At 44.7% G+C, this 25141-nt stretch overlaps 1 protein-coding gene across 1 annotated transcript in view; it reads right to left on the bottom strand.

The window, feature by feature from the left end:
- Positions 1-1148: 1148 nt before the first annotated feature.
- SLC36A1 (solute carrier family 36 member 1) overlaps positions 1149-25141 on the bottom strand; it is a 222424-nt gene continuing 198431 nt past the window's right edge. Inside the window, exon 11 of the mRNA XM_054556107.2 lies at positions 1149-2551. Within this exon, the coding sequence (XP_054412082.1) occupies positions 2550-2551 (2 nt within the window). The 3' untranslated portion in view covers positions 1149-2549. The remainder of the gene's footprint in view (positions 2552-25141) is intronic.

Raw genomic sequence — 25141 nt, 5'->3', positions numbered from 1 at the left:
AATCAATCTATCTGCTACCTATTTATCTATCAATCGTCTATTTACCTATCAATCATCTATATCTGTCATCTATCAATTGTCTATTTATCATCTATATATCTATTTATCATCTAGCCATTATCCAACTATCGTCTGTCTATCTATCTATCTATCTATCTATCTATCTATGTATCATCTTTCAAATAATATATTGAACACCCATGAGCCTGCCTCCCCACGTGAGAACTGGAACAGTGGCGACACCTATGTTCGTTCTCTATCCTGTCCGCTCTGTGACCACTCTCCTGAATTTTGTGTTTATCCTTCCCTTATGGTTTTTTTTTTCTTTTTTTTTTTATGGAGTTTCACTCTTGTTGCCCAGGCTGGAGTGCAATGACACAATCTCGGCTCACTGTAACCTCCGCCTCCTGGGTTCAAGCGATTCTCTTGCCTCAGCCTCCCAAGTAGCTGGGATTACAGGCACGTGCCACCATGCCCAGCTAATTTTGTATTTTTAGTAGAGATGGGGTTTCTCCATGTTGGTCAGGCTGGTCTCGAACTCCTGACCTCAGGTGATCTACCTCGGCCTCCCAAAGTGCTGGGATTACAGGCATGAGCCACTGCGCCTGACCTATCCTTCCCTTATGTTTAACAATTAATATAATTCCCACATTTTCTAGTGATTAGGAAAAAATAATAAATAAATAAATATCATAGCAACATAAGCAAAAACACACCCACACATGTACCTGTATATATCTAAGCAATATGTTGTATCATTTTAGATAATTTTAAAATTTATAACAAATGCTTTGTTTTTACATTGATAAAACACTTATAAATAATGTCCTGAGCCCTGCCCTTTTCACTCAATGTTGCATTATGAGTTCAGGCTTATCCATATTACTGTGTATAGCATATTACATTCATCTGCACTGCTGTATAAGATTTTGTTCTGTGTTTGTACCACAATTTATTTATTTTCCTATTTATGAGTGGTTGGGTTTTCTTCTGTCATGAATAACTGCTACACATGCATTTACGAGTTTCTCTGGGGCCTATCTCCTAGGTAAATATACATCTAGGAGCGGAAAGAATTGTGGGGTTGTAGGAGTATCAGTCAGGGTCTAATCAGAAAAAACAGAAACCACTCTATGGATTTTCAGATACTTTTGATTTTGAAATAGTAACAGATTCACAAGAAGCTGCAAAAATAGTACAGAAAAGTACATGTACCTTTCCCCCATTTTCTCCTGATAATAATGTCTTAGATAGCTATAATACAGTATCAAAACCAGGTCACTGGTATTGGCACAATCCACAGAACTTATTCAGATTTCACCAGGGTTACATGCATTTGTTTGAGTATGTACATAGTTCTATGCACACATAAAACTTTATTACATGTAGATTTGTATAACCACCACCACAATCAAGATACAGAACTGTCCCATCACCACAAAGATCCCTCTGGCTTCCCGTTTTTAGGTACACTGATTTCTTTCTCCAAACCCAACCCTGTCTTTAACCCTTGGCAACAACGAATCTGTTCTTCACCTCAGTAATTTTGTCATTTCTAGAAGGTTATGTAAGTGGAATCATATAGTATGTAACAACGTGAGACTGGCTTTTTTAGTTGGTAAAATTCTCTTGTGGTCCAACAAAGTTGCTGCATGTATCAATAGTTTTTTCCTTTTTATTGCTGAGTAGTATGGTCATCAATAGCTGAGAAGCCTCACAGGAGGCAATGAGGCAACCCATAAATTAATAATAGCAGGAAGCTGTTACTACCTCTCCCTAGGACTAGAGAAACAAAGGGTTAGTGTCACCAGAGCCCAGGGCCAGGGTCACCTGGTAGAAGTTAGAATCATGGCTGGCTTTCCTGTGGGAACTGGACCCATCGGAGAGCTGTGGCCACCACAGGGGATGCTACCTGAGAGGAGCAGGGGAGGGTGCTGGTTGAGAAACACCTTGGCTTCTCCCTTCTTTCCACCTTCCATTCTCTCTCTTTTACTGACTGAACCCAACTGGAAGCAAGATGACATGGCTGCCGAGAGGCTGCTGGAAAACTGAGCACATAAGGGCATAACAAGGAGTGGATCTGAGGGCAAACAGACCCAGGACCTGCACAGAAGCCTATGTGAGTGTTTGATTTTACAAGATAATGCCACACTTTTTCTAAGTGAGTGTCCTATGTCCTAATGCATACCCTCATAAGCGATATGTAAGAGATCCCATGGATCCGTATGTTCTCCAACACTTGGATTGTCTAGCTATTAAAATTTTGCCATTTTAGTGGACATAAAAGTTTATCTTATTGGGTCTTGATTTACATTTCACATGAGGTTGAACATCTCCATATGTTTGCTGGCCATGAGCATTTCTTCTTTTATAAAATGCCTTTCCTTTTGTCCATTTCTTTCTGTTTTTTTTCTTCTTTCTTGTTGATTTGTAAGACTTCTTTATATATTCTTGGTAATAAACCTTTGCCAGTTGTAAATGTTGCAAATATCTCCTCCAGGTCTGCAGATTGTCTTTCCACTTTAAGTGAATACAAACATTTCACACTACTCTGCAATGAAATTCATAGACGAGATAAATTAAATTTAACAAATCAATATGAAACCTTCACTGTAAAATGAAAGGATAAATGCAAGTAGTTATCATAAAACATAACTTTGGCTGGGCGTGGTGGCTCACACTTGTGATCCCAGCACTTTGGGAGGCTGAAGTGGGTGGATCACCCGAGGTCAGGTGTTCGAGACAATCCTGGCCAACATGGTGAAACCCCATCTGTACTAAAAATGCAAAAAAATTAGCCGGGTGTGATGGCAGGGGCCTGTAATCCCAGCTACTTGGGACGCTAAGGCAGGAGAATCGCTTGAAACCAGGAGGCAGAGGTTGCAGTGAGCCAGGATCGTGCCACTGCACTCCAGCCTGGGCGACAGAGCAAGACTCCATCTAACAATAAAAATAAAAATAAAAATAAAACAAAACTTTTCAGTATGTAAATGCTGAGGCATGACTTCTTTAGAAGATATAATGAAATTATCAGATGTGTATGCCTACTTAGAAGAATAAAGTTTAGATTTAAGAGAATAGATGGAGCAGAAGTCATACCCATCTAGGAAGTACAGACAAAAAAAGAACAGAGGTATGGATTAAGGTAAAGAACAGACCCGACTTATTCATGTATACTAACAGAGGAAGGATAATAAGGTTAACTAAGAAGGGAATGGCATGCCAAAAGAAATTACGAAGTGTGGAAGAAGGGAAGATGAGGAGAAGTGTGAGCCTTGCAAATGAGTTGGGCCTTGTGTATAAGCGTAGGGTCAAAATCTTGAGCTTTAGTGACACTTGAGGACTTGGAGCCACTCATACTGTCATGGAGGCCCATAGCAACTCCCCACATGTCCAAGATACACTTGGCCTGTGAGTCTTCAAAAGACTTGGAGACCACATCCTTTAGGAGGTGATGGGGACCACAAGATGACTGAGGAAATAGAAAAAGAAAAATTACACTATAAAGGGCATAGAGAATTTATGTGGTAGATATCTGGGGACAGTATCAGTCAGGCTGAAACAAAACAGGCAGCCAAAACATACATAAATAAGTTAAGAACATAATTTTTCACAATATAGCTTTCTTATTATTGTGCTACCAAAATTTAAAAACATGAAACATGGCAATAATATATATTTTAAACAGCCTTTATAAATGAAATAAAATGTCTGTATTTCACATATCTTTGTGCTAATTTAGTAATATTTAGTTCTCCATCTGTTAAAAAAAAGTCTCAGAGCTCCTTGGTTACATACTCGCAAAGACTTATGGCTACAAATGCAGATGGACACAAGTGGGTTGAAAAGGTGATTCCCACACAAGTGGCACTGGTGACATGATTTTGTGAGATGGTGAACAACTCTTGCTCTGGACCAAGCTAAGTTCAAGCATCCCTTGATTTACAGGGTCTTTGCAATTCAATATATCTTAAATGCAAAACAACAACAACAAAAACAAGCCAAGTGTGGTGGCGCCGGCCTGTAGTCCCAGGTGCGTGGGAGGCTGAGGTGGGTGGATCTCTTGGGCCCGGGAGTTGGAGGCTGCTGTGAGCTATTATCATGCCACTGCACTCTAGCCTGAGCAACAGAGACCATCTCTAAACACAGCAAAACAACACAAAACAGCACAAACCCAAACCACTTTGTTGATATTTGTAAAGGGGAGCTAGTTCCAAGCTCAGATCATCTGCTTATTGGAAAGCCATGCAGGAGGTGAGACAATTCTTCACTGTGCACAACTGTCTCATCCACTGCAGGATGTCGAGCTTCTCCAGCCCCTGCCCCACCAACGGCCAGTTAGAACACTTTATTGGAAGCTTACCGAGCGCTACCGGCAGAGACCAGCAGGGGGAATCCTGGCTCAAGGAATGAAAACTCCTGAGCCCCATGCTCCCCAGCGTGGAGGAGCAGCAGCATCAGTTAAAAGGTTCTCAGGACATTGAAGGAGTGAGCTTCACTTCACCACCCACGCCCACACTACCACTATGCAGGTGGGGAAACTGAGTCTCAGAAAAGAGAAGGAATTTGTCATTTGCTTATTATCTACTTTTAGTGGCACAGCCAGAAAAGGAATCCAACAGGCAGAAGCCCAAAAACCTAGAATGTCATCATCCCTGAGCACTGACAGTTTCATACCCCCAGTTCTCAGCCATTGGACAGATGGAAAGGAGGCAGAGCCCTCTCTGCCCTAAGTCTGGCTGTTGAGCTTAGAAGAGAAGGCAGTGTGCAAAAGTCAAAAGAGACAAGTCAGGAGACCTGGTCTGTTTCCAGTCCCAAAAGTAACTGGATGACTACATGATCCCAGCCAAACACCTTCCATCTCAATTTTCTTTTTGCAATGAAAGTAATACACATGTGATAAAAATCTACCAAACAAAAACTTCAAACTGTGCATAAGGGTGTAAAATGAAGTAAATTAACTATGAATATTTCTTGCATATCTTTCTGGAAATATATATATTAAACTATAAAAATAAAATAATACATAAGCATATACATGTACTTTTTGTTGCATCAGTGGGATAACACAATATATTTTACGTGCTTTTATTGATTTGTTTCTTTTGTTTTTTTGAGACATGGTTTCACTCTTTCACCCAGGCTGGAGTGCAGTGGTGCAAACACAGGCTCACTGAATCCTCGACCTCCTGGGCTCAAGTGATCCTCCTGGCTCAGCCTCCTGAGTAGCTGAGACTACAGGTGTGTGCCACCACACCCAACTAATTTTTTTTTTTTTGTAGAGATGGGATCTCACTATGTTGCCCACTCTGGTCTTGAACTCCTAGGCTCGAGGAATCCACCCGCCTTGGCCCCACAAAATGCTGGGATTGCAGGAGTGAGCTACCTTGCCCAGCCATGCTTTGTTTTTAATTTTAAATATCACTCATAGGCCGGGCACGGTGGCTCACGCATGTAATCCCAGCATGTTGGGAGGCCAAGATGGGCGGATCACTTGAGGTCAGGAGTTGAAGACTAGCCTGGCCAATATGGTGAAACCCCTATCTCCACTAAAAATACAAAAATTAGGCTGGACATGGTGGCTCACACCTGTAATCCTGGCACTTTGGGAGGCCAAGTGGGGGTGGATCACCTGAGTTCAGGAGTTGGAGACCAGGCTGGCCAACATGGTGAAACCCTGTCTCTACTAAAAATACAAAAAATTAGCTGAGCGTGATGGCAGGTGCCTATAATCCCAGCTACTCAGGAGGCTGAGGCAGAAGAATCGCTTGAACCAGGGAGGGGGAGGTTGCAGTGAGCTGAGATTGTCCCACTGCACTCCAGCCTGGGCAACAAGAGCAAAACTCCATCTAAAAAAAAAAAAATACAAAAATTAGCTGGGCATGATGGCAGGCACCTGTAATCCCAACCACTTGGGAGGCTGAGGCAGGAGAATTGCTTGAACCTGGGAAGCGGAGGTTGCAGCGAGCTGAGATCACGCCACTGCCCTCCAGCCTGGGCAATAGAGCAAGACTCCATCTCAATCAATCAATCAATCAATATCACTCATAATTTTTCCATAGTAATGAGATATATTTGCCTCCCTCCTTCTGGTGGCTGCGTGGTATTTTGTAATACCAATGTAGCAGTTTAATGCTACACTTACTGATAAACACACCCTGTACTGTCTCTTGAGGTGTCTTGCACTGACAAAGCACACTACAGAGGACAACCTGGTACATACATCTCTGTACACATGTACAAGGATTCCTGTGGGATGAAGTTCCAGAAGTGGAATTGCTGGGCCAAAGAATGTATGTGTATCTAAAACACTGACAAATATTGCCAAAATTTCCTTCAAAATGCATCACTTTTAACTTCCTCTGGCACAGGAGAAGGCCATCTCGTCTCCTGTCAGCATTGGGAAGTATTCATCTTGGGGGCCTTGGTCTTTTCATCCATGAAATAAGAGGCTTCGCTGGGCACAGTGGCTCAGGTCTGTTATTCCAGAACTTTGGGAGGCCGAGGTGGGAGGATTGCTCGAGCCCAGGAGTTTGAGACCAACCTGGGCAATATACTGAGATACTGTCTCTACAAAAAATTTTAAAAAATTAACTGGGCATGGTGGCGTGCACCTGAAGTCCCAGCTACGTGGGAGGCTGAGCTGGGAGGATTGCTTGTGCCTCGCAGGAGGAGGCTGCAGTGAGCCAAGATTGTGCCACTGCAGTCCAGCTTGGGCAACAGAGTGAGATCCTGTCTCAAATAAATAAATAAATAAATAAATAAATAAGAAATAAGAGGGTTAGATTGGATGATACCGAAGCTTCCTTGCATCTGTAACTTTACATCTGCAACTCTTTCCACTAAGTTGTCCAGCTTGAGGAGTAGAATGGGGCCATGAACTTAAGTAGTTCATTTCTTCTCTTCTCCCCTTCCTTCCCTTCCGCGTTCTTCTTTCTCCCTGTCTAGTCCTAGGAGAGTGGAAAAGGCATGAGGCCACCCTCCTCAGGCCAGGAAACCTGGTTCTAGAGGCAGCCCTGGATCCGAACCAATGTGGGAACCTACCTAAGTCCTTCCCTCCCACCCTATCTGTTTTCCCACCTGGTTTAGCAACTGCCTTCCCTCCTAGGGCTCCAACTTCATAAGATGTTGAGATAACATCTTATGAAGTCTTTTGCCAAAAGCATGCCTTTTTCTGCCCCTGGAAGGAATTAGTTTCACTTGTTCTGAAGAAGAGTCTCTGCAGGTACTTGTTACTCCTGCCAAGAAACCTGAGAGGCCCCAAATTCCTCAGCGCCCGGATCCCAGATTCGCTTAATCTGACGCTGCTCGCTTCCAAGGGGCACTGAGATGATGGAGTTACAAGCTGCTTAAAGGCTTATAGAGTGTCAGCTTGAAGGGAGGAGAGAGTGAGTGAGCGTCTGCCTCCACTTGGCTTGGCCTCTGGGATGAAAGAACTTGGGAGAAGGGAGTGTTTACAAAGATCAATAAAGACACCCTGGAGGGGCCAGCGCTCCCATTGGGCTTCTCCAAGAAGATTTAGGATTGACGTCATTAAAGCCCCTAGGGAAGACTCTTTCCACCCCAAAGTCTCTTAACACTAGATTCTCAGATCCTGAAAGCACACAGGGCTTGGGAAGAACTATAGGGACTGCTCCACCTTGCACAGCTCTGGAGGTCTTCATTTACATTGATTACAAAGTGAATGGTGCACCAAAGAGGCACAAAGTGGGCCAGGTCTGGTGGCTCACGCCTGTAATCTCAGCACTTTGGGAGGCTGAAGCGGGCGGATCACCTGACATCAGGAGTTTGAGACCAGCCAACATGGGGAAACCCTGTCTCTACTAAAAATACAAAAATCAGCTGGGTGTGGTGGTGCACACTTTTAATCTCAGCTACTCGGGAGCCTGAGGCAGGAGAATTGCTTGAACCTGGGGGGCGGAGGTTGCAGTGAGCTGAGATCGCACCACTTCCTACCAGCCTGGGTAAAACAGAAAAACTCCATCTCAAAAAAAAAAAAAAAGAGGTACAAAGTGGTGCTGGTGACAATATTACAGCAGCTAGCATGATCATTTAAAAATGTACAATTAACAAAAAACAAACAAAAACCACCAATGACTTTCTGTTACACTCAAAACAAAATCCCTAAAGCTCTTCATGATTCAACCCTATTTTTCTCTCGAATCTCATATCCTGCAGTAGCTAAGTTCCAGACACATTGACTTTATTTCTGGTCTTCAAATGTACCCAGTGGCCTAGCTGGTTCCTGCCTCAGGGCCTTTGTGCAAGCTGCCTTTAGCTCTTCCCAAGGCTGGCTTCTTCTTGTTAGGAAGTGTTCTCTTAAAACACCACTTTCTCAGGAAGGGAGCCTCTAACCAGTCAGTCTAGAATGGTCAGTCGGTGTCTCCAAGGTTGCTCTGTAAAATGGGAGTGGTAATCCTCAACTTACCTTCCTCGCTGGGCTCTTTCTATTCATTCCCACCTTACAGTTTTAAGTTCCATCTGCAAGGAACTTGTGCACCCCACTTTTCTCTTTTTTTTTTTTTTTTTTTTGAGACAGAGTCTCATTCATGTTGTGGTCCAGGCTGGAGTGCAGTGGCACCATTTCGGCTTGCTGCAACCACTGCTTCCCAGGTTTAAGTCATTCTCCTACCTCAGCTTTTCGAGTAGCTGGGATTACAGGCACCCCCCCGCCCCCGCCACCCCCAGCTAATTTTTGTATTTTTAGTAGAGACGGGATTTCAACATGTTGGCCAAGCTGGTCTCAAACTCCTGACCTCAAGTGATCCGCCGCCTTGGCCTCCCAAAGTGCTGGGATTACAGGCCTGAGTCACTGCCCCAGGCCATTGTACATCTTTTGAATACATTGTTCGTTTCTCTAGCACATTATTTCCAAACCACTTACTTCACTCATACTTGTATCCACAGAACCTGCACCATGCCTAGCACTTCAGAGATGCTCAAAAATATTTGTTGAACACTGAGTCAAGTCAGGGCAATCTGGACACCCTGCAAACTGTAAAGTGCCCTACCTCCATGAAAGCCACCCCAAATAGCAGAGAAACAGAGTGAGTCAGGAGGAACCTGATGTCTCCTAGCTTCATGGGTAGTTCTTAAAAAATAGAGAACTGCCTCATAAATTGTGAGCCCGGTGGCAATAACTCAATGAAACCCCATCACACAAGAAAACTGAGGTTCTCCCAAAATGGAAGATGACACAGCACATGAGTCGTTGAGTTGATTAAGAAGTCAGTTCTCACCCCTGCTAGGCCAGTGCACCCCAGTGTCTGCTGAATAGAAAATGAATAGAGGGCCAGGCACTTAACGCCTGTAATCCCAGCACTTTAGGAGTCCAGGGCGGGCAGATTGCTTGAGCCTAGGAGTTTGAGACCAGCCTGGGCAACCTAGTGAGACCCCATCTCTAAAAAAAAAAAAAAAATAGCCAAGCTTGGTGGCATACGCCTATTGTCCCAGCTACTCTGAAGGCAGAGGTGGGAGGATTGCTTGAGCCAGGGAGACAGAGGTTGCAGTGAGCTGTGATGGTGCCATTGCACTCCAGCCTAAGCGACAGAGGGAAATCCTGACTCAAAAGAAAAAAAGAAAGAAAAAGAAAAGAAAATCTTACATACCTTGGGTGACAATGTATAGAAAAACGTAAGATTTACTGTAAGAGCAGAGGAGATAACCTACTTCCATCTGTCCCTCAGAAGCTGCCACATGCGTGTAATTTCCAGCCATTATCCTTTCATGAGTCCTGGGTGTGCTGTCCACAGAGGACCCCTATGAAAAAGAACTTTAGCAACATCTCATGCCTTAGAAGAGGTTGTTTCTCCAAGAAGCCATCTGAAAAAGTAAAGAATGGCGTCCTGAAGGGGAAGGGAGTTCCGGGCGATGGTGATGTTTGTTCTATAGGGGGAAGTTTAGGGGTCTGGGCTCGTGGGTAAGAGAGTGGGAGGGAGGTGCGGTATCCATGCCAACCTCTGCCAATCTCATTTTGCCCCAGGCCACCCTCAAACTTGAACCACAGAGAACTGTTCAAATGCCAACTAACAAACACAAGCAGCAACAGAGAGATGTGTGTGCTGGGGATAACCAGTCCCACGGGTTTGGGTGTAGCGGTGGTTTGGGTGTAGCGGGAAGCAGTGCTTGGGTTTTGGAACAGATGGCTTTTAGGAAGCTGAGGAGGAGAGAGGGCTACCCCCTACCTCCCTGTGCCACCCTGCCCGCCACCCCTGCAACCAGGGCTCGTTAGCCACAGGAATACTTGGCATCAGAGGCACCTCCTGGGGGACTAGACCACACAATGTGAGCCACCGTCCTTTCATCTTGCCTGCCTGAAGGGTGGGGTGGGGTGGACCCAGGGGGCTGCCTCTAGTGCTTGGACAGCTGGGATGGGCAGAAAATGAGCAAGTTCAGCAAGACTCTGATATTCTAGCTAACACACTCAGCGCTGTCCACACCCTGCTCCCTGCGGTCAACAACTGAAAATACCTACAAGAAACCCAACACAACAAATAATGGCACCAGTAGAACGGGACCAGATAGTCCCTGGTTCTGTTGGCAAGGTTTGTTCCATTCATCCTCTGCTGCTTCAGGGATGGAAATGAAGCCCAAGAACTGTTGCCGGAGCTTAGTTTGAAGGGTGCTGAATAGGCCTCCAAAGTGCATGTAATTTTGCCTTCCTCTCTCCTTATTCAAAGCCTATCTGCTTGTAAAGGCTCAGCTAAAGTCCTTTCCGGTCCACAGCAAATTTCTGCCCTCTGAGCTCCGGTGGCTGTTTTCGTCACCTGCGTGTTACATAGGCCACCCTGTGTCACCATGATTATGACATGTCTCCCCAACTCATCCTCAAGCTCCTTAAAGTCGGGGGGATCACGGTGCCTTCTTTTATACCCTGCCACAGTGCTGAGCACACAGTAGGAGGCCCTGATCCAAGTCTGGAGCTGGATGGAAACTAAGTCACTGTAATTGTTCACTCCCTTCTTGTTATAGATGAAGAATCCAAGACCCAGAGAGCACCAGGGGCTTGCGGAAGGGAGAGCTCAGCAGGGCTGGAGGTATTTGTTGAACAAAGATTGAAGGATGATGGCGTTCCAGCACGGTATGCCCACACTGGCAGGCATGGACACAGGAATTTCAATTGATGAGTCTGATATGTCCTTAAACTTTCAGATAATTTGCTTTTTAAGAAATCAGCTGGCTAGGTGCAGTGGCTCATGCCTGTAATCCCAGCATTTTGGGGAGGTTGAGGTGGATGGATCACCTGAGTTCGGGAGTTCGAGATCAGCCTGACTAACAATGGGGAAACCCCTTCTCTACTAAAAATACAAAATTAGCCGGGCGTGGTGGCGCATGCCTGTAATCCCAGCTACTCGGAAGGCTGAGGCAGGAGAATCGCTTGAACCTAGGAGGCAGAGGTTGCAGTGAGCCGAATGGCGCCATTGCACTCCAGCCTGGGCAACAAGAGTGAAACTCCATCTCAAAAAAAAAAAAAAAGAAATCAAATCTTGTTTTAGCTGTTGGGGATATTGTAGTTAAAGTAATTATATAGCACATCTTTTCTTAAAAGTGAATGATCAGTCAGGATTCTCTGGTTGTGAGCATCAGAAATTGACTTCAAGTCATTTAGCAGAAAAAAACAATTACTGAAAGGATGTGGGGTTACTTGCAAAATGGAAGGAAGAATTGAGACACCAGGCTTGGAAATGGCTAGGAGCTGGGCAACTCTGGAGATCCAGGCAGAGAAACCCCTCAATAGGGTCAACAAAGACACAGGTGGGATCAACTTCAGCCATCTTGTCTCTGTAACTTTGTAAGGTTCAAAGCCCTTAGACAGAAAGGCCCAGCTTGGGTCATGGACCCACCTCTTGACCAGAACTGGCAACATTCCTTGACTGACAATTCTACCAAGATCACAGGCACTGGGAAGACAGGCAGTTCACCAAAAGGAAATCAAGGTGCTATTACCAGAGTGGGGGGAAGGTGGGGAACAATATACACCTGCTGGTCCCACACTTTAGTTTATTGGTTTAGAACAGGGATTAGAAAATTGCAGCCTATTGCCTATTTTTACAAATTTTTGCAAAAGTTTTATTGGAATACTGCTACACCCATTTGGTTGCTTTCACACTACAATGGCAGAGTTGAGAAGCTACGACAGAGACTATGGTGGGCAAAACCTTTAGGAACAGAGAGTAAATATCTAATATTTTAGGGAAAAGTTTGCTGACCCCTGGTTTAGAATGCTGTGCCACCTCCATTAGTCTCTCGTGGCCTGATCTTGAAAAAGTCTCTTTATTCATTTTTTAATTTTAATTTTATTCACATCCATGCATGCCTAGATGGGGTCTTTATTCAGAAGACTTTATTTACTCATTTGTAAAATGGTGAGTTTGAGCTGTGCATTCTTCCCAGCTTTCCAGCTAACTTAATTTAGCCCAGTTGTTCTATAATTAAGCTAGTACAAGTAGTTTTTTATAAATAGTCTTTATACCCATTAGGATAGCTATTATTGGGTAGCAGGAAAGAAAGTAACAAGTATTAACAAGGATGTGAAAACATTGAACCCTTTGTGCATTGTTAATGGGAATAAAAATGATGCAGGCACTATGAAAAACAGCATGGCAGTTCCTCAAAAAATTTAACATGGAATTACCATGTGATCCTGCAATTCCACTTCTGGGTACATACACATCTGAAAGAGATATTTGTACACTCATGTTCATAGGATCACTATTTACAATAGCCAAAATGCAGAAGCAACCTGTCTCTATTGGCAGGTGAATGGACAAATGAAATGTGTTACACATATACAGTGCAATATTATTCTGCCTTAAAAAGGAAGAAAATTCTGACACATGCTACCATATGGATGGACCTTGAAGACATTAGGCTAAGTGAAAGAAGTTAGCCACAAAAAGACAAATACTGTATGACTCCACTTCTGTGAGGTGCCTAGAGAAGTTGAATTCATGGATATAGAAAGAACAATAGTGGTTACCAGGGGCTAGGAAGAGGTGGCAAAAGAGAGTTGCTTAATGGGCATAGAGTTTCAGTTCTGCAAAGCGACAAAGTTCTAGACATCTGTTTTACAACAACTATTGAACTGAAAAAATGTTTAGTTGTGGAAAAATATACAAAAACTGCTATGTATATTTTACCACAATTTAAAAAAATTTTTAAGTCTTTTTTTTAAGAGATGAAGTCTTGCTATGTTGCCCAGGCTAGAGACCAGTGGCTATTCACAGGCATGATCATAACATACTACATTCTTGAACTCCTGGGCTCAAGCAATCCTCCTGCCTCAGCCTCCCAAGTAGCTGGAACTACAGGCATGCACCCCTTTGTCTGGCTTGAAAAAGCCTCTAAAGCTATTATGTGAATTATCAAGTTACGGAAGCTCCATGAGGTCAGGGAGTTTTGTCTGTTTGTGCACTGCTGTATTTCCAGCCCCTAGACTGGTGCCTGGCAATGGAGTAGGTGCTCATTACATTTAAGTAGTAAGTGAATCCTGGCCACTTTGCAAGGATGTTTCACAACTCTTGTAAGTGTGAGGGTGACATCGTACCCACTGTTTGAAGGTCAAGCCAAACCCCAGAAGGACCTTATGGGATTTGCCTGTTCACCTATTTCCTGCCACCAGCTGAAGTGCCCTAGCTCATGCCAGGGCAGAGGAGCCAACAGTGCATAGGCTGTGACAACTGAGAACCAATCAACACCAGACCTCACCGGCATTCTTACAGATAACAAATAAATAGCCATGTCATAAAACACTCTTAGTTAATGATATAATTTGGCTCTGTGTCCCCACCCAAATCTCATGTCAAATTGTAATCCCTAGTGTTGAAAGAGGGGCCTGGTGGGAAGTGATTGAATCATGGGGGCAGCCTTCGCTGTTGCTGTTCTTGTGATAGAGATCTGGTTGTTTGAAAGTATGCAGCACCTACCCCTTTGCCCTCTCTTTCCTGCTGGCCATGTGAATATGTGTCTGCTTCTCCTTTGCCTTCTGTCATGATTGTAAGTTTCTTGAAGCCTCCCAAGAAGCAGAAGCCTGTACAACCCACAGAACTGTGAGCCAATTAAATCTTTTTTTCTTTATAAATTACCCAGTCTCAGGTATGTCTTTATAGCAGTGTGAAAATGGACAAATACAGTTAATTTGCTCTGTCAGACACAAATACATCAAACGAGATCTGAAATTAAGACAAAAACAAACAAACAAACAAACAAAAAACTATGTTCAAGAGGCACAAGTCTTTTTTTTTTTTTTTTTTTTCTGAGACAGAGTCTCACTCGGTTGGCCAGGCTAGAGTGCAGTGGCCTGATCTCTGCTCACTGCAAACTCCGCCTCCCGGGTTCAAGCAATTCTCCTGTCTCAGCCTCCTGAGTAGCTGGGATTACAGGCGTGTGCCACCACACCTGGCTAATTTTTTGTATTTTTAGTAGAGACGGGGTTTCACCGTGTTGGTCAGATTGGTCTCGAACTCCTGACCTCAAGTGACCTGCCCGCCGAAAGTGCTGGGATTACAGGCGTGAGCCACTACACCCAGTCACAATACTTATTATTTCTGCTATAATAACTCTGTTTTGACTACATTGGGTCCATTTCCTTCTCTTTTACAAGACACTCAAATCTGGGGTGAGGGGAGCTGTGATTTTCCTTTGTCCTTTATTCTGCATTCTTGCATAATAGTGGGAGCTCCTCAAATGACAGTATTTTAGAGCTAGAAGAGCTCTTTTTTCAAACTTTCACTCTGGGAAGTTTCAAACATATGCAAAGGTAGACAAGATAGCAGAAGGAATCCACATGCCCAGCTCCTAGCTTCAGCAATGATCAATTCACATCAAATTTTGTTTCATCTCTGCTCATCCCCCTCCAATCTTTTTTATTCTTCCAATTCAGAAACACAAGTAGACCTCCTGTCTTTTTCTTAAAAAATAGTTAATGTAAACTTTTTAATTGAAGAAAAATATACATACAGAAAAATGCACAAATCATAAGTGTACAACTCAGTGAATTTTCACAAACTGAGCACATCAGTGTAACACACACCCAGTTTAAGAAACAGAACATAACCAGCTCTCCAGAACCCCTCTCAGGTCTCCTGAAAGGGCTCTTACTAATTAATTTCTGGTCCAATATTTTCATTTTGCAGTGGAGAAAACTAAGGCCCAATGGGGAAAATAACTGTCCCAACAGGACAAAGTTCAAGGCCCTACTACTACTTTAGAAGCAGACCTGGAAGTGCAATGACTCCCCCACAGAACATATCCTTCTGAAAGGCACTTGAAGTCAAGGTACGAGCTAGCCCTGCCACTTGCTGGGACAGTTCCTGCATCCTGGCCATTCCCAAGGTTCTGTACGGACCTCACCCTTGAGCACACACTCCTGAGAAGCCTCACATGATTGTGCTAGAAGGGCCCTTAGAGATCTGATCATCTTATGGTTAAAAAAAAAAAAAAAAAAAGAAAAAGAAAAAACCCCATAAAACATTGTTCTTAAAATTCCCTAAATTAGTAGTTTGTTATTGCAAAAAAAATGCTAAAAATAGGGAAACATACTGAGTAAATGTAGAGTATTCCCTTGCCTGAATTTGACTTAGTCAAGGGTACAAGTGGCTACATGGTAGATGGGCTTTACCTGTGTGTATGTGTGTAGGAGTGTGTGTGTATTTTTTTTTTAAAACAGCTGGAAGACAGAGCTGCTTCATTTCCTATTCTCATCCTTGGCTTTCTCTCATAGTCACTGTTTTGCTGCCAAAGGCTGCAGGAAAAGGAAACAGGAAAGGGGTAGGGTGATTGCCCCTGATTATGTACTACAAGAGCCCAGCCTTCTTGTTAACTTTCAGTGTGGTGCCTTGGTGTGTGATAGAAACACAGAGCAACAAGTGTATTCTCAGAAGGTTAGAGGGGGATGCAACCTTAGCGTTCAATCAAGCAATCCTTTGTGTGGATGAAGATGGAGAAAACCAAGGCAGCTATGGAATTTCCTGGGATCTCTCCCACAAGAGCTCAGGTTAAACCCAAGTGTCCTTTCCCCTAGTGCTGTGCTCTTTGTACCATCCTCCCCTAGACTACTTGAGTTCCAGGTTAATCCCAATTTTTCTACTTATATTTGTTGTTCCTCAAACATAGCCATGTGTTTGTTGTGCTATAGGTGTCAATTTGGAGTTTTTGAAATGGGCTCATTGTGGCAATAACTTAGAGAACCTGACCTTGAGGAGCTAAGTCTGGCTAAGACAATCATGACTAGTAAGCATGTGCAGTAGTCAGAATTTGTTGGGTTGCAAGTGACAGAAACTGAAATCAAATTAACTTAAGCACAAAGGGAATTCATTGGCTCATGTAATCAACAACTTGCAACTCCAGGCATGGCTGGATCAAGGGTCCTATCATTTCCATCTCTTAGCTCTGTTCTCTCTACATGTTTGCCTGTCTCCTGCTGCTTCTGAGCTCCTCCACATGCATGAGTGTGATGAGCTGAATAATGGCCCCCAAAGATGTCCATGTCCTAATCCCCAACCTGTGAATGTGTTACCTTATGAGGCAAAAGTGATTCTGCATATGTGACCAAGTTAAGTATGAAATGAGATGATAAAATTATCTATGGGTGGGCCCAATGTAATCACCAAGGTCCTTATAAGAGGGGGGCAGAGGGTCAGAGTAGAAGGAGATGTGATGATAGAAGGAGATGTGATGATAGGAGCAGATGTGAGGGCAGGGCGCAGAAGCAGATGTGAGGGCTGGGCGCAGTGGCTCACACTTGTAATCCCAGCACTTTGGGAGGCCAAGGCGGGCGGATCACCTGAGGTCAGGAGTTTGAGACCAGCCTGGCCAATATGGCAAAGCCCTTTCTCCACTAAAAATATGAAAAATTAGCCAGGCCTGGTGGCAGGTGCCTGAAATCCCAGTTACTAGGGAGACTGAGGCAGGAGAATCGCTTGAACCCAGGAGGTGGAGGTTGCAGTGAGCCAAGATTGTGCCACTGCACTCCAGCCTGGGCAACAAGAGCGAAATGCCATCTCAAAATAAAAAAAAAAAAAGGAAGCAGAGGTGAGAAAGAGAGAGGGAGAGAGATGGAGTGGAGACAGAAGCCATGAGCTGAAGATTGTAGGGAGCCTAGAAGCTGAAAAAAAAATCAAGAACATAACCCTGCCAACACCTTTTTTTTTTTTTTTTAGGACTTCTACCTCCAGAACTATAAGACAATATATTTATGTTGTTTAAATCCACTGAATTTGTGGTAACTCAATACTGCAGCAATAGGAAACTAATATAAGGGCCTTACTGCTCCAGGTTTACATCTTCTCATTTACTAATCTAGTAGTCCATGCGGGTAGAGGATGTTTCTTTCTCTCTAAGTCCCCACAGGATTCCCAGAGAAAGATTCTCTTTGGCCACAGCCAGTTCAAGGAACTGTCTCTTGTGGTACAGATCACTGGTGCCAAAATGGGAGGAAGAGAGCCAGCCCAGCCCAGGTTACATGCCTGCAGTGGCAGTTTGGGTGGAGACAATGCGATCGATGGGCCCCTCAGAATCAATTGGAATGAGGAGGAGAAGGCCTGCTGGACAAATGGAAACAGCCCATATGCCCCGCAGCGGCAATATTCCAAAGAGCAATGTAAGGAGCTGAAACCAAGGGCTGCATTAGGAGGTGCTGATGGCAGGAGAGAGGTGTGCAAACCAGAGGAGAAGTTGGCAGAATCGCCTGAAAGTTCTAGGTCCTTCAGAACCATGTGAGAATTTCTATTGCGACATTGCAGAGTTGTCAGTGTGCATACTGCTGGAGAAGACTTGATGGAGTGTGCGTGTGCGTGCATGTGTGGGTGGGTTTGCACAGGAGGTAGCAGAGTGCAGTGGTGAAACTCAGGAATTATATTTTTATTTTTAGAGACAGAGTCTTGCTCTGTTGCCCAGGCTGGAATGCAGTGGCTTTTCACAGGTAGTCATAGCTCACTATAGTCTTGAACTCCTGGGGTCAAGGGATCCTCTCACCTTAGCATTCTGAGTAGCTGGGACTACAGGTGCGCACCATCATGCCTGGCTCATCAGGAGTTTAGAACATGAAAAATCTGGCTTCCGTATTTCAGTTCTGCCACTTACTAGCTGAGCAATCTTGGGTAAGGTTCTTCATCTCACCTAAGACTCAGACTCCTCATCTGTAAAATGGGGCCAATTGAAAACACTATGTGATGGGACCGTTGTGAAAATTAAATGAGATCAAGCATGTAAAGTGTCTAGCATGGTGTCTAGAACACAGTAAAGACCACATTAATGGTAGCTATCATTATGATTATTTTGATTAAGGAGAAAAATCTCATAAAAGATTTTTGAGGGTGTGATTTGCTTTGTGTGCTCCTGGAACGCAGAGCCAAGGTCAAAGGGTGGAAGTCATAGTTCAACATAAACAAAAAGCTTTCTCTAGAGCTGTTTGAGGACAGAACAGGCTGCCTGGGGGAGTGGTGAGCATCCAACCCTGGAGGTTCTCAGTAGAGGTGGAGGGCCACTAAGAGGGGAAGCCATGGAGAGAACAGACATTAAATTGGAGATTGGAGTGATTACCTTTGCAGTTTCCTTCTGGCTCTGAGAATCTGTGGTTTTCTTCCCTCGGTAGGAGACTTCCGCATGTAAGTTGAGCAGCTGTGATTTCAGTCACTCTCCAGGCTCTATCAAGTCCACACGCATTTGGGTTCTGACATGCCCTGCCTGGGATATCTTCCAGGTTTTAAGCTTCCAGCCCCAGAGCATGACTCTGTCCCTAACTTGTTCTACCAGAGCTTAGAGAGCAGAGGAGGCGTTGGTTTGTGCTCAGTAACCACCTCAGGAATCCCATCTCAGAGAAAGTCTTGGGAAAACAGCCTCCCCAGGTCCTGGCATCCCGTTAGATTGCTGCAAACAACAGCAGTTAGCATTTCTTGACCACTTTCTAAATGTGCGGCACTGTGCGAGGCTCTGGTACCAGCTAGAATTCAGTTCAACTGCATGGCAGAAGAGCCAAATCACCTTAACTTACAAAGAAGTTTTGCTTGTCTTGTGTATAAGAGAAGTTTGGATGTAAGTAGTTGTGATTTGCTGTGATGATTTCATGCAATTATCAGAGACCCAACTCCTTTTATGCAGTTCTCTTTAGAGCAGCAGTTCCCCAAAGGGTCTCTGGTCAGGTAAGCTTGAGACACATTACATACTATAACCCTCTTTTAGAGATTCACAAATTGGCGCTGATGTACTCTGGACCCTACTTTGTTGCCCTGGAGTGATTTACTGAGATATATATATATATATATTTGCTTTTTCACCCAGTTTAACTTGCTAGAAAAAAATTTAAGTACAAAGAAGAAAAAAAGAATAAAAATATATAGTCTTTATCTTTTCACTCAAGATAACTTTCATTAGGATTTTGATGTGTTCTTCCAGACTAGATATACAAAAACTATGAACATAAATATTTACAAAAATGAGATAATTCTCACATGCTGTTCTACAGCCTGTTTATTGCACTTAGCAAGATATCATTGACATGTTTCCATGTTAAAAAATATAGTCACAGCATCAAATTAATTTATTTGATTATTCATCAGTATTTATTTGGTGTCTACCAAGTGGCAGGCAGGAACTACTTCAGACAGGTGGAAAAAACTAGAAGCTGTCCTGTCCCTTCCTCTGGAGCTCACAGCCTTTCTCCACTGCACCACGTTCCACCTTGGAATTGTTGACTACACACATGTATAGCTTTCATTGTTTACTGAGATATATATAGAGTGAAGGGAAGACGTTTTTCAGGCACGGCTGGTTAAATGTTTGCATGTGTATGCCTCCATGTAACCACCTCTCAGATACAGCATATTTCTAGCACTCCAGAAAGTACCTTCTTTCCCCTTCCCAGACATGGATCCGTCACAGTTGAAATATATTTGGGGGTGTGTGGATTTTTCATGGGAGTGGGTTTTGTCTCTGAACTAGATAGAATGTAAGCTCCTTGACCTAGTCAGTGTCCTGCACCCCTCTTGATACTAGAGGCCAGGGAAGGCTGGCGGGTGTTACTGAGGGCTGGTGAGTGTGCCCTCTGCTTTTCATGCACCTATCCACCTGGCATAGTCTCAGGGGTCCTCCTGCACTCTCAGGTCAGGCTCGAGTGCTCCTCACAACAGCACCCCCTGTTCTGTCTTGTCTGGGTATGCTGGAGTGGGGAGGGCAGTGGACAGGAGCACTCAGAGGATGGGAGGGTAGAAGAAGAAGGATTAAAGGCCTTATGCAGGTTTCCCACAGAGGCAAGCAGGTTCCTGGGCACAGGAGTGATGAGTGCAAAAAATCACCAATTCTGAGGTGGGGTGGGAGATAGTCAATTATTGGGACAATGGAGGAAATTTGAATATGGACTGTGGATTAAATGGTGGATTGTATCAAAGTTAAATTTCCTGATTTTGATCGTTGTACTGTGATTGTGTAAGGGAATGTTCTTACTTTGGGAAACACACCCTGAAGCTTTGAGAGATGCTATCTTTTACTTACTTCCAAATAGTTCATGCCTCTGCATGTGTGGTGTGTGTGTGTCTGTGTGTGTGTGTCTGTAGGAAAGAGACTGGTAAATAAAATAAGGCAAAATATAAACAAATGGTGAATCTGGGTCAAGGATTTGTAGGAGTTTTCTGTACTTTTTTATTTTTAAAAATAAATTTGAAGTTATGGTAAGATATAAAGTCACAGACTACAATGGCATGTGAGACCTTCCTGGGTTTTGGATGTGTCCACTCTATTTCTGGTGAACTGCATGATCTTAGGCACCTGCTTTTCTCTTTGGTCTTAATGCGTCTGGAGTTGGTTCCTTCCAGTGGGTTCGTGGTCTCGCTGACTTCAAGAATGAAGCCACGGACCTTTGGGGTGAGTGTTACAGCTCTTAAAGGTGGCATGGACCCAAAAAGTGAGCAGCAGCAAGATCTATTGTGAAGAGCAAAAGAACAAAGCTTCTACAGAGTGGAAGGGGACCCCCAGTGGGTTGCCACTGCCAGCTGAGGGGGTGGCCAGCTTTTATTGCCTTATTTGTCCCTGCCCATGTCCTGCTGATTGGTCATTTTACAGAGTGCTGATTGGTCCATTTTACAAATCTCAAGCTAGCTACAGAGCACTGATTGGTGCCTTCCTACAGAGTACTGATTGGTGCATTTTACAAACCTCTAGCTAGCTGCAGAGCACCGACTGGTACGTTTTTACAGAGCACTGATTGGTGCATTTTATAAAACTCTTGTAAGACAGAAAAGTTCTCCAAGTCCCCACTGGACCCAGGAAGTCCAGCCGGCTTCACCTCTCACTAAGACTTTACTATGTAGGGGAGGCAACTGGACACCACATGATCTTTGTAAGACTGATCAGCTCTGGCTTTCTGGAATTCTAAGGCTCTGGGCTTTTGGAATGACAGAATTACACAGGTGATCCATTGGGTGACTGAAGTCTAGGGTCCCTCTATGTTCCCGTATTTATCAAATTACCTGGAGTATGGGGTTTGCTTCTTGCTGGGGAGGAGGAGAGATGATTTTTCAGTGGCTGCCTTTCTAACAAATAAAAAAAATTCTTCTTTCTTCCCTCCTTCCTTCTCTTCCTTCTTTCCTTCATAACAATAAAAGTTGTGGCCAAATTACCATTACACTGTACTTTAAAAAGAACTAGGACATTTTTAAGAAGTGTGGAAAATAGAAAATAAAAAGCAAATGGCAAACGCATCTATAATCTCACCACCCTAATGACGGCATCTATTTGACAGGTACAGTTTGTTAGAACAAGAAGGAATCCATACTTACTGTACAGCTGGGGAAACTGAGGCCCAGAGAGAGTGAGTAACTTGTTCAACCCACATAGAAAGTTGCTGGCAGAGTCAGGACTAGAGATTATGTGTTTTGAGTTTCAGACTAACCTAATATTGGTTTTTATTTTATTTTATTTTATTTTGAGATGGAGTCTCACTCTGTTGCCCAGGCTGGAGCGCAGTGACACAGTTTTGGCTCACTGCAACCTCTGCTTCCCAGGTTCAAGCAATTCTCCTGCCTCAGCCTCCTGAGTAGCAGGGACCTGCCACCACACCTGGCTAATTTTTGTATTTTTAGTAGAGACGGGGTTTCACCATGTTGGCCAGGCTGGTCTTGAACTCCTGACCTCATGATCTGCCCACCTTGGCCTCCCAAAGTGCTGGGATTACAGGCATGAGCCACCACACCCAGCTGTTTTTTAATATATAATGTTATTTTTTGTAGTTATGTAAAAAACACATAAAATTTGAAAATACATAAAACTCTGAGGAGCCATATCTAGTGGATTTTGCTTGCTGGTTTCCATACTCTAACAATCTCCAGAGTTCAGATGGGGCTCTCCTCTCTCTCTGGGGCACACACCTGGCCCTTCCTTCCATCCCAGCAGCCTGGGCAGGGCAGGGCAGGGCGGGGCAGAGCTTAACTCCATTCCTCTGCAAGATGCTTCCTGGTGACAGCTGGAAACACCCAGGCCCTAAGTAGTCTTCCCTGCTGGCTTCTTCTAATCCTTCCATGGAAAGTTGGGCTGGGGCTAGTGCAACAACCAGGTGCCGTATATGCCACCCAGAGAGCCTGACTCCAGGGGCCAGGAAGATAAACCATATCCTACCTGAAATTTAATAATCACAGCTTCATTTCTATAACTGGAACTTTGGCCAGATTCCTCGGGTTGCCATGTCCACCTCTAGAAGAATGGGTTCATCGGAAGGTTGGGGTCATTCTGTTTGTGGGAAGAGAGGTGTCCTGCTCTCCTTTTTCGCACACCCCAGAACCCCTTTCGAGCTTTCAGCAAACAGCAAATTCTGCTCTGGGGCCATCCCTGGATGGCTTTATTGTGATCTTGAGGCAGGTCAAGGTAAGAATGCCAAGAAGCAGATACATTTAAGTTGTTTTACAAAACAAAACAAAAATCCTGTGGATCTAAAGTTTCCTGAGCTGCAGTTTTGGCGTAGGCACCCTGCTAAGTGCCCAACAAGCATAAGCTCTTTTAATGCTCACTATCGCCGTAGGAGGGATATTTTTTCTTTTCCCTGGTTCATTCATGGAAAACCTGGCTAGAGGGGTGAGATTCTACATGGTTGCAAAATGGAGTGGGGATGGATCAGAGACACAAATCCAGGTCTCACCCTGGGAGGAGGGAGTCACGGTTGCTTTGGGGGTTTGGCCATCCTCCAGCCCCTAGACCTTCTCTACCACCGTCTCTGGCACTGGACAAAGGCCCTGGCCCCCTACCTCCTACCAAAGCCCCTCGTTTTGCTCAGACTGCTATAAATTGAGACTTGGAGTGGCCTGCAGAGGTGATCCACACCAACCTTCGTCCTCCTTTCGGCACAGCCAAGGAAATTGCGATTAGAAGCAGGGCCGCTGGGTTGCACAAGTCTGGGCACATTGTTTCATTGTCTCCCGTGTGAATGGGACTTCCTGAAGTTGTGAAATGCAGGGGCTGCGAGGCAGGCACAGGGACTAGTCCAAACCCCAGGGTCCGTGGAAGAGCCAGGACTTTAACCCAGAGCTAAGGCACTTCCTGGCAACTGGGGCAGTGCTGCTGAGGGTGCTCTGGGGAATGCGGAGGGTAAGTCTGGCCTCATGGGTCTATGCCCAGCAGGCAGGCCTGGAAGGCTTGCTGTCCAATCCAGCCATTTCTGAGGGGGAAGCCTTCCCTGCAGGAGGATCCACAGCCTCCCACATCTCGCCCTGATCCTGAGCAGCTCTTCAGGAGAGCCCGGCAGAGAACAGCAAGTGGTGAGACCTCCTCCCCGAGCCAGCCGTGGCCCGGTGCCCACCCTTCCACAGGCAGCCAGCAAGCACAGGGCAGAACGGGTCACTCCTCTCTTACAAAACTTTCTGTGGCGCCCCGTTGCCTGCAGGATGGAGGAGTCCAGACACTTTGCTCAGTTTTCAAGGCCTGCCACAACCTGGCTCAAACATCCCTTTCCAGCGGCAGCGGGCCACAGCCTTCTTTCTGCTCCGTCGACCCCAGACCACTGCCCATGACTGCCTGATGCCTTGAGCTTTCCTGCCCTGTGCCTGAGCTCAGGCCGTTCTCACCTACACAACCACCTTCCTCCTCTCTAACCTCTTGATCTCACCCTACTGAAACCTTACCTACTCTTTGTCTCAGTCCAGATAGATTTTCTCTAAGAAGTGTTAACTTACCAGAATCAGAATTATCTTTCCTCTGGATGCTGAAAATATTCAACTGTCCACTAACCATCCATGCATCCATGTATCCTTCCTTCCCTCAATCTCTCCCACTGTGTCCTTAGTTTAAGAATTAAGTGAGGAACACTGCATGGTCTCTGCCCTCAATTAGCTGTCAGTGAGAGAGGCAGACACCTAAGCAAGGAACACGGTAAGTGCTGCCCTGGGGGAAGGGAGGTCAGCAAAAGCCTCATAGGGAGCCCAGACAGTTAATTCCCCTTCAACAAGTGAAGGAGACCTGCATGGACTCAGCTCTGCACTACATTTGGAATCAAGAGAATAGCTGGTGCGACAGGCAAGTTGTCCAGCGCAGTTTGTCACCAGTACTATTTTTGTGTGTCCTTAATAACTCCCCATATTAACATTTACTTTATGCATGCTTTCTTTTTTTGTTTGTTTTGGTTTGGTTTTTGAGACAGTCTCGCTTTGTCGCCCAGGCTGGAGTGCAGTGGTACGCTCTCATCTCACTGCAACCTCCACCTCCCAGGTTCAAGTGATTCTCCTGCCTCAGCCTCCTGAGTAGCTGGGATTACAGGTGCGCACCACCATGCCCAGCTAATTTTTGTATTTTTAGTAGAGATGGGGTTTTGCCATGCTGGTCAGGCTGGTCTCGAACTTCTGACATTAGGTGATCTGCCAGCCTCAGCCTCCCAAAGTGCTGAGATTACAGGCATAAGCCACAGGGCCCAGCATACTTTATGCATGCTTTCTGTATTGTCATTTGTGTCCCACGATAACTCTGCTATTTATAGATGAAGACACTAAGGGTCAGGGAGGGGAAGTGACTTGCTCACATAACCCAGCTAGTACAAAGCAGAGCTGAGACTAGAACCCAGATCCCCTGATTTCGAATCCACTGGCCTCTCCTTTATATCTCAGCTGCCTCCTTATATCCACTGCCTCCCTGTTCAACAGCTGCTGAAAGACCCTCCTCCCCACTGAAT

Source organism: Pongo abelii, chromosome 4 (assembly GCF_028885655.2).
Source record: "Pongo abelii isolate AG06213 chromosome 4, NHGRI_mPonAbe1-v2.0_pri, whole genome shotgun sequence".
NCBI classification, from domain to species: domain Eukaryota; kingdom Metazoa; phylum Chordata; class Mammalia; order Primates; family Hominidae; genus Pongo; species Pongo abelii.
This window is presented reverse-complemented; position numbering and strand designations above follow the sequence as displayed.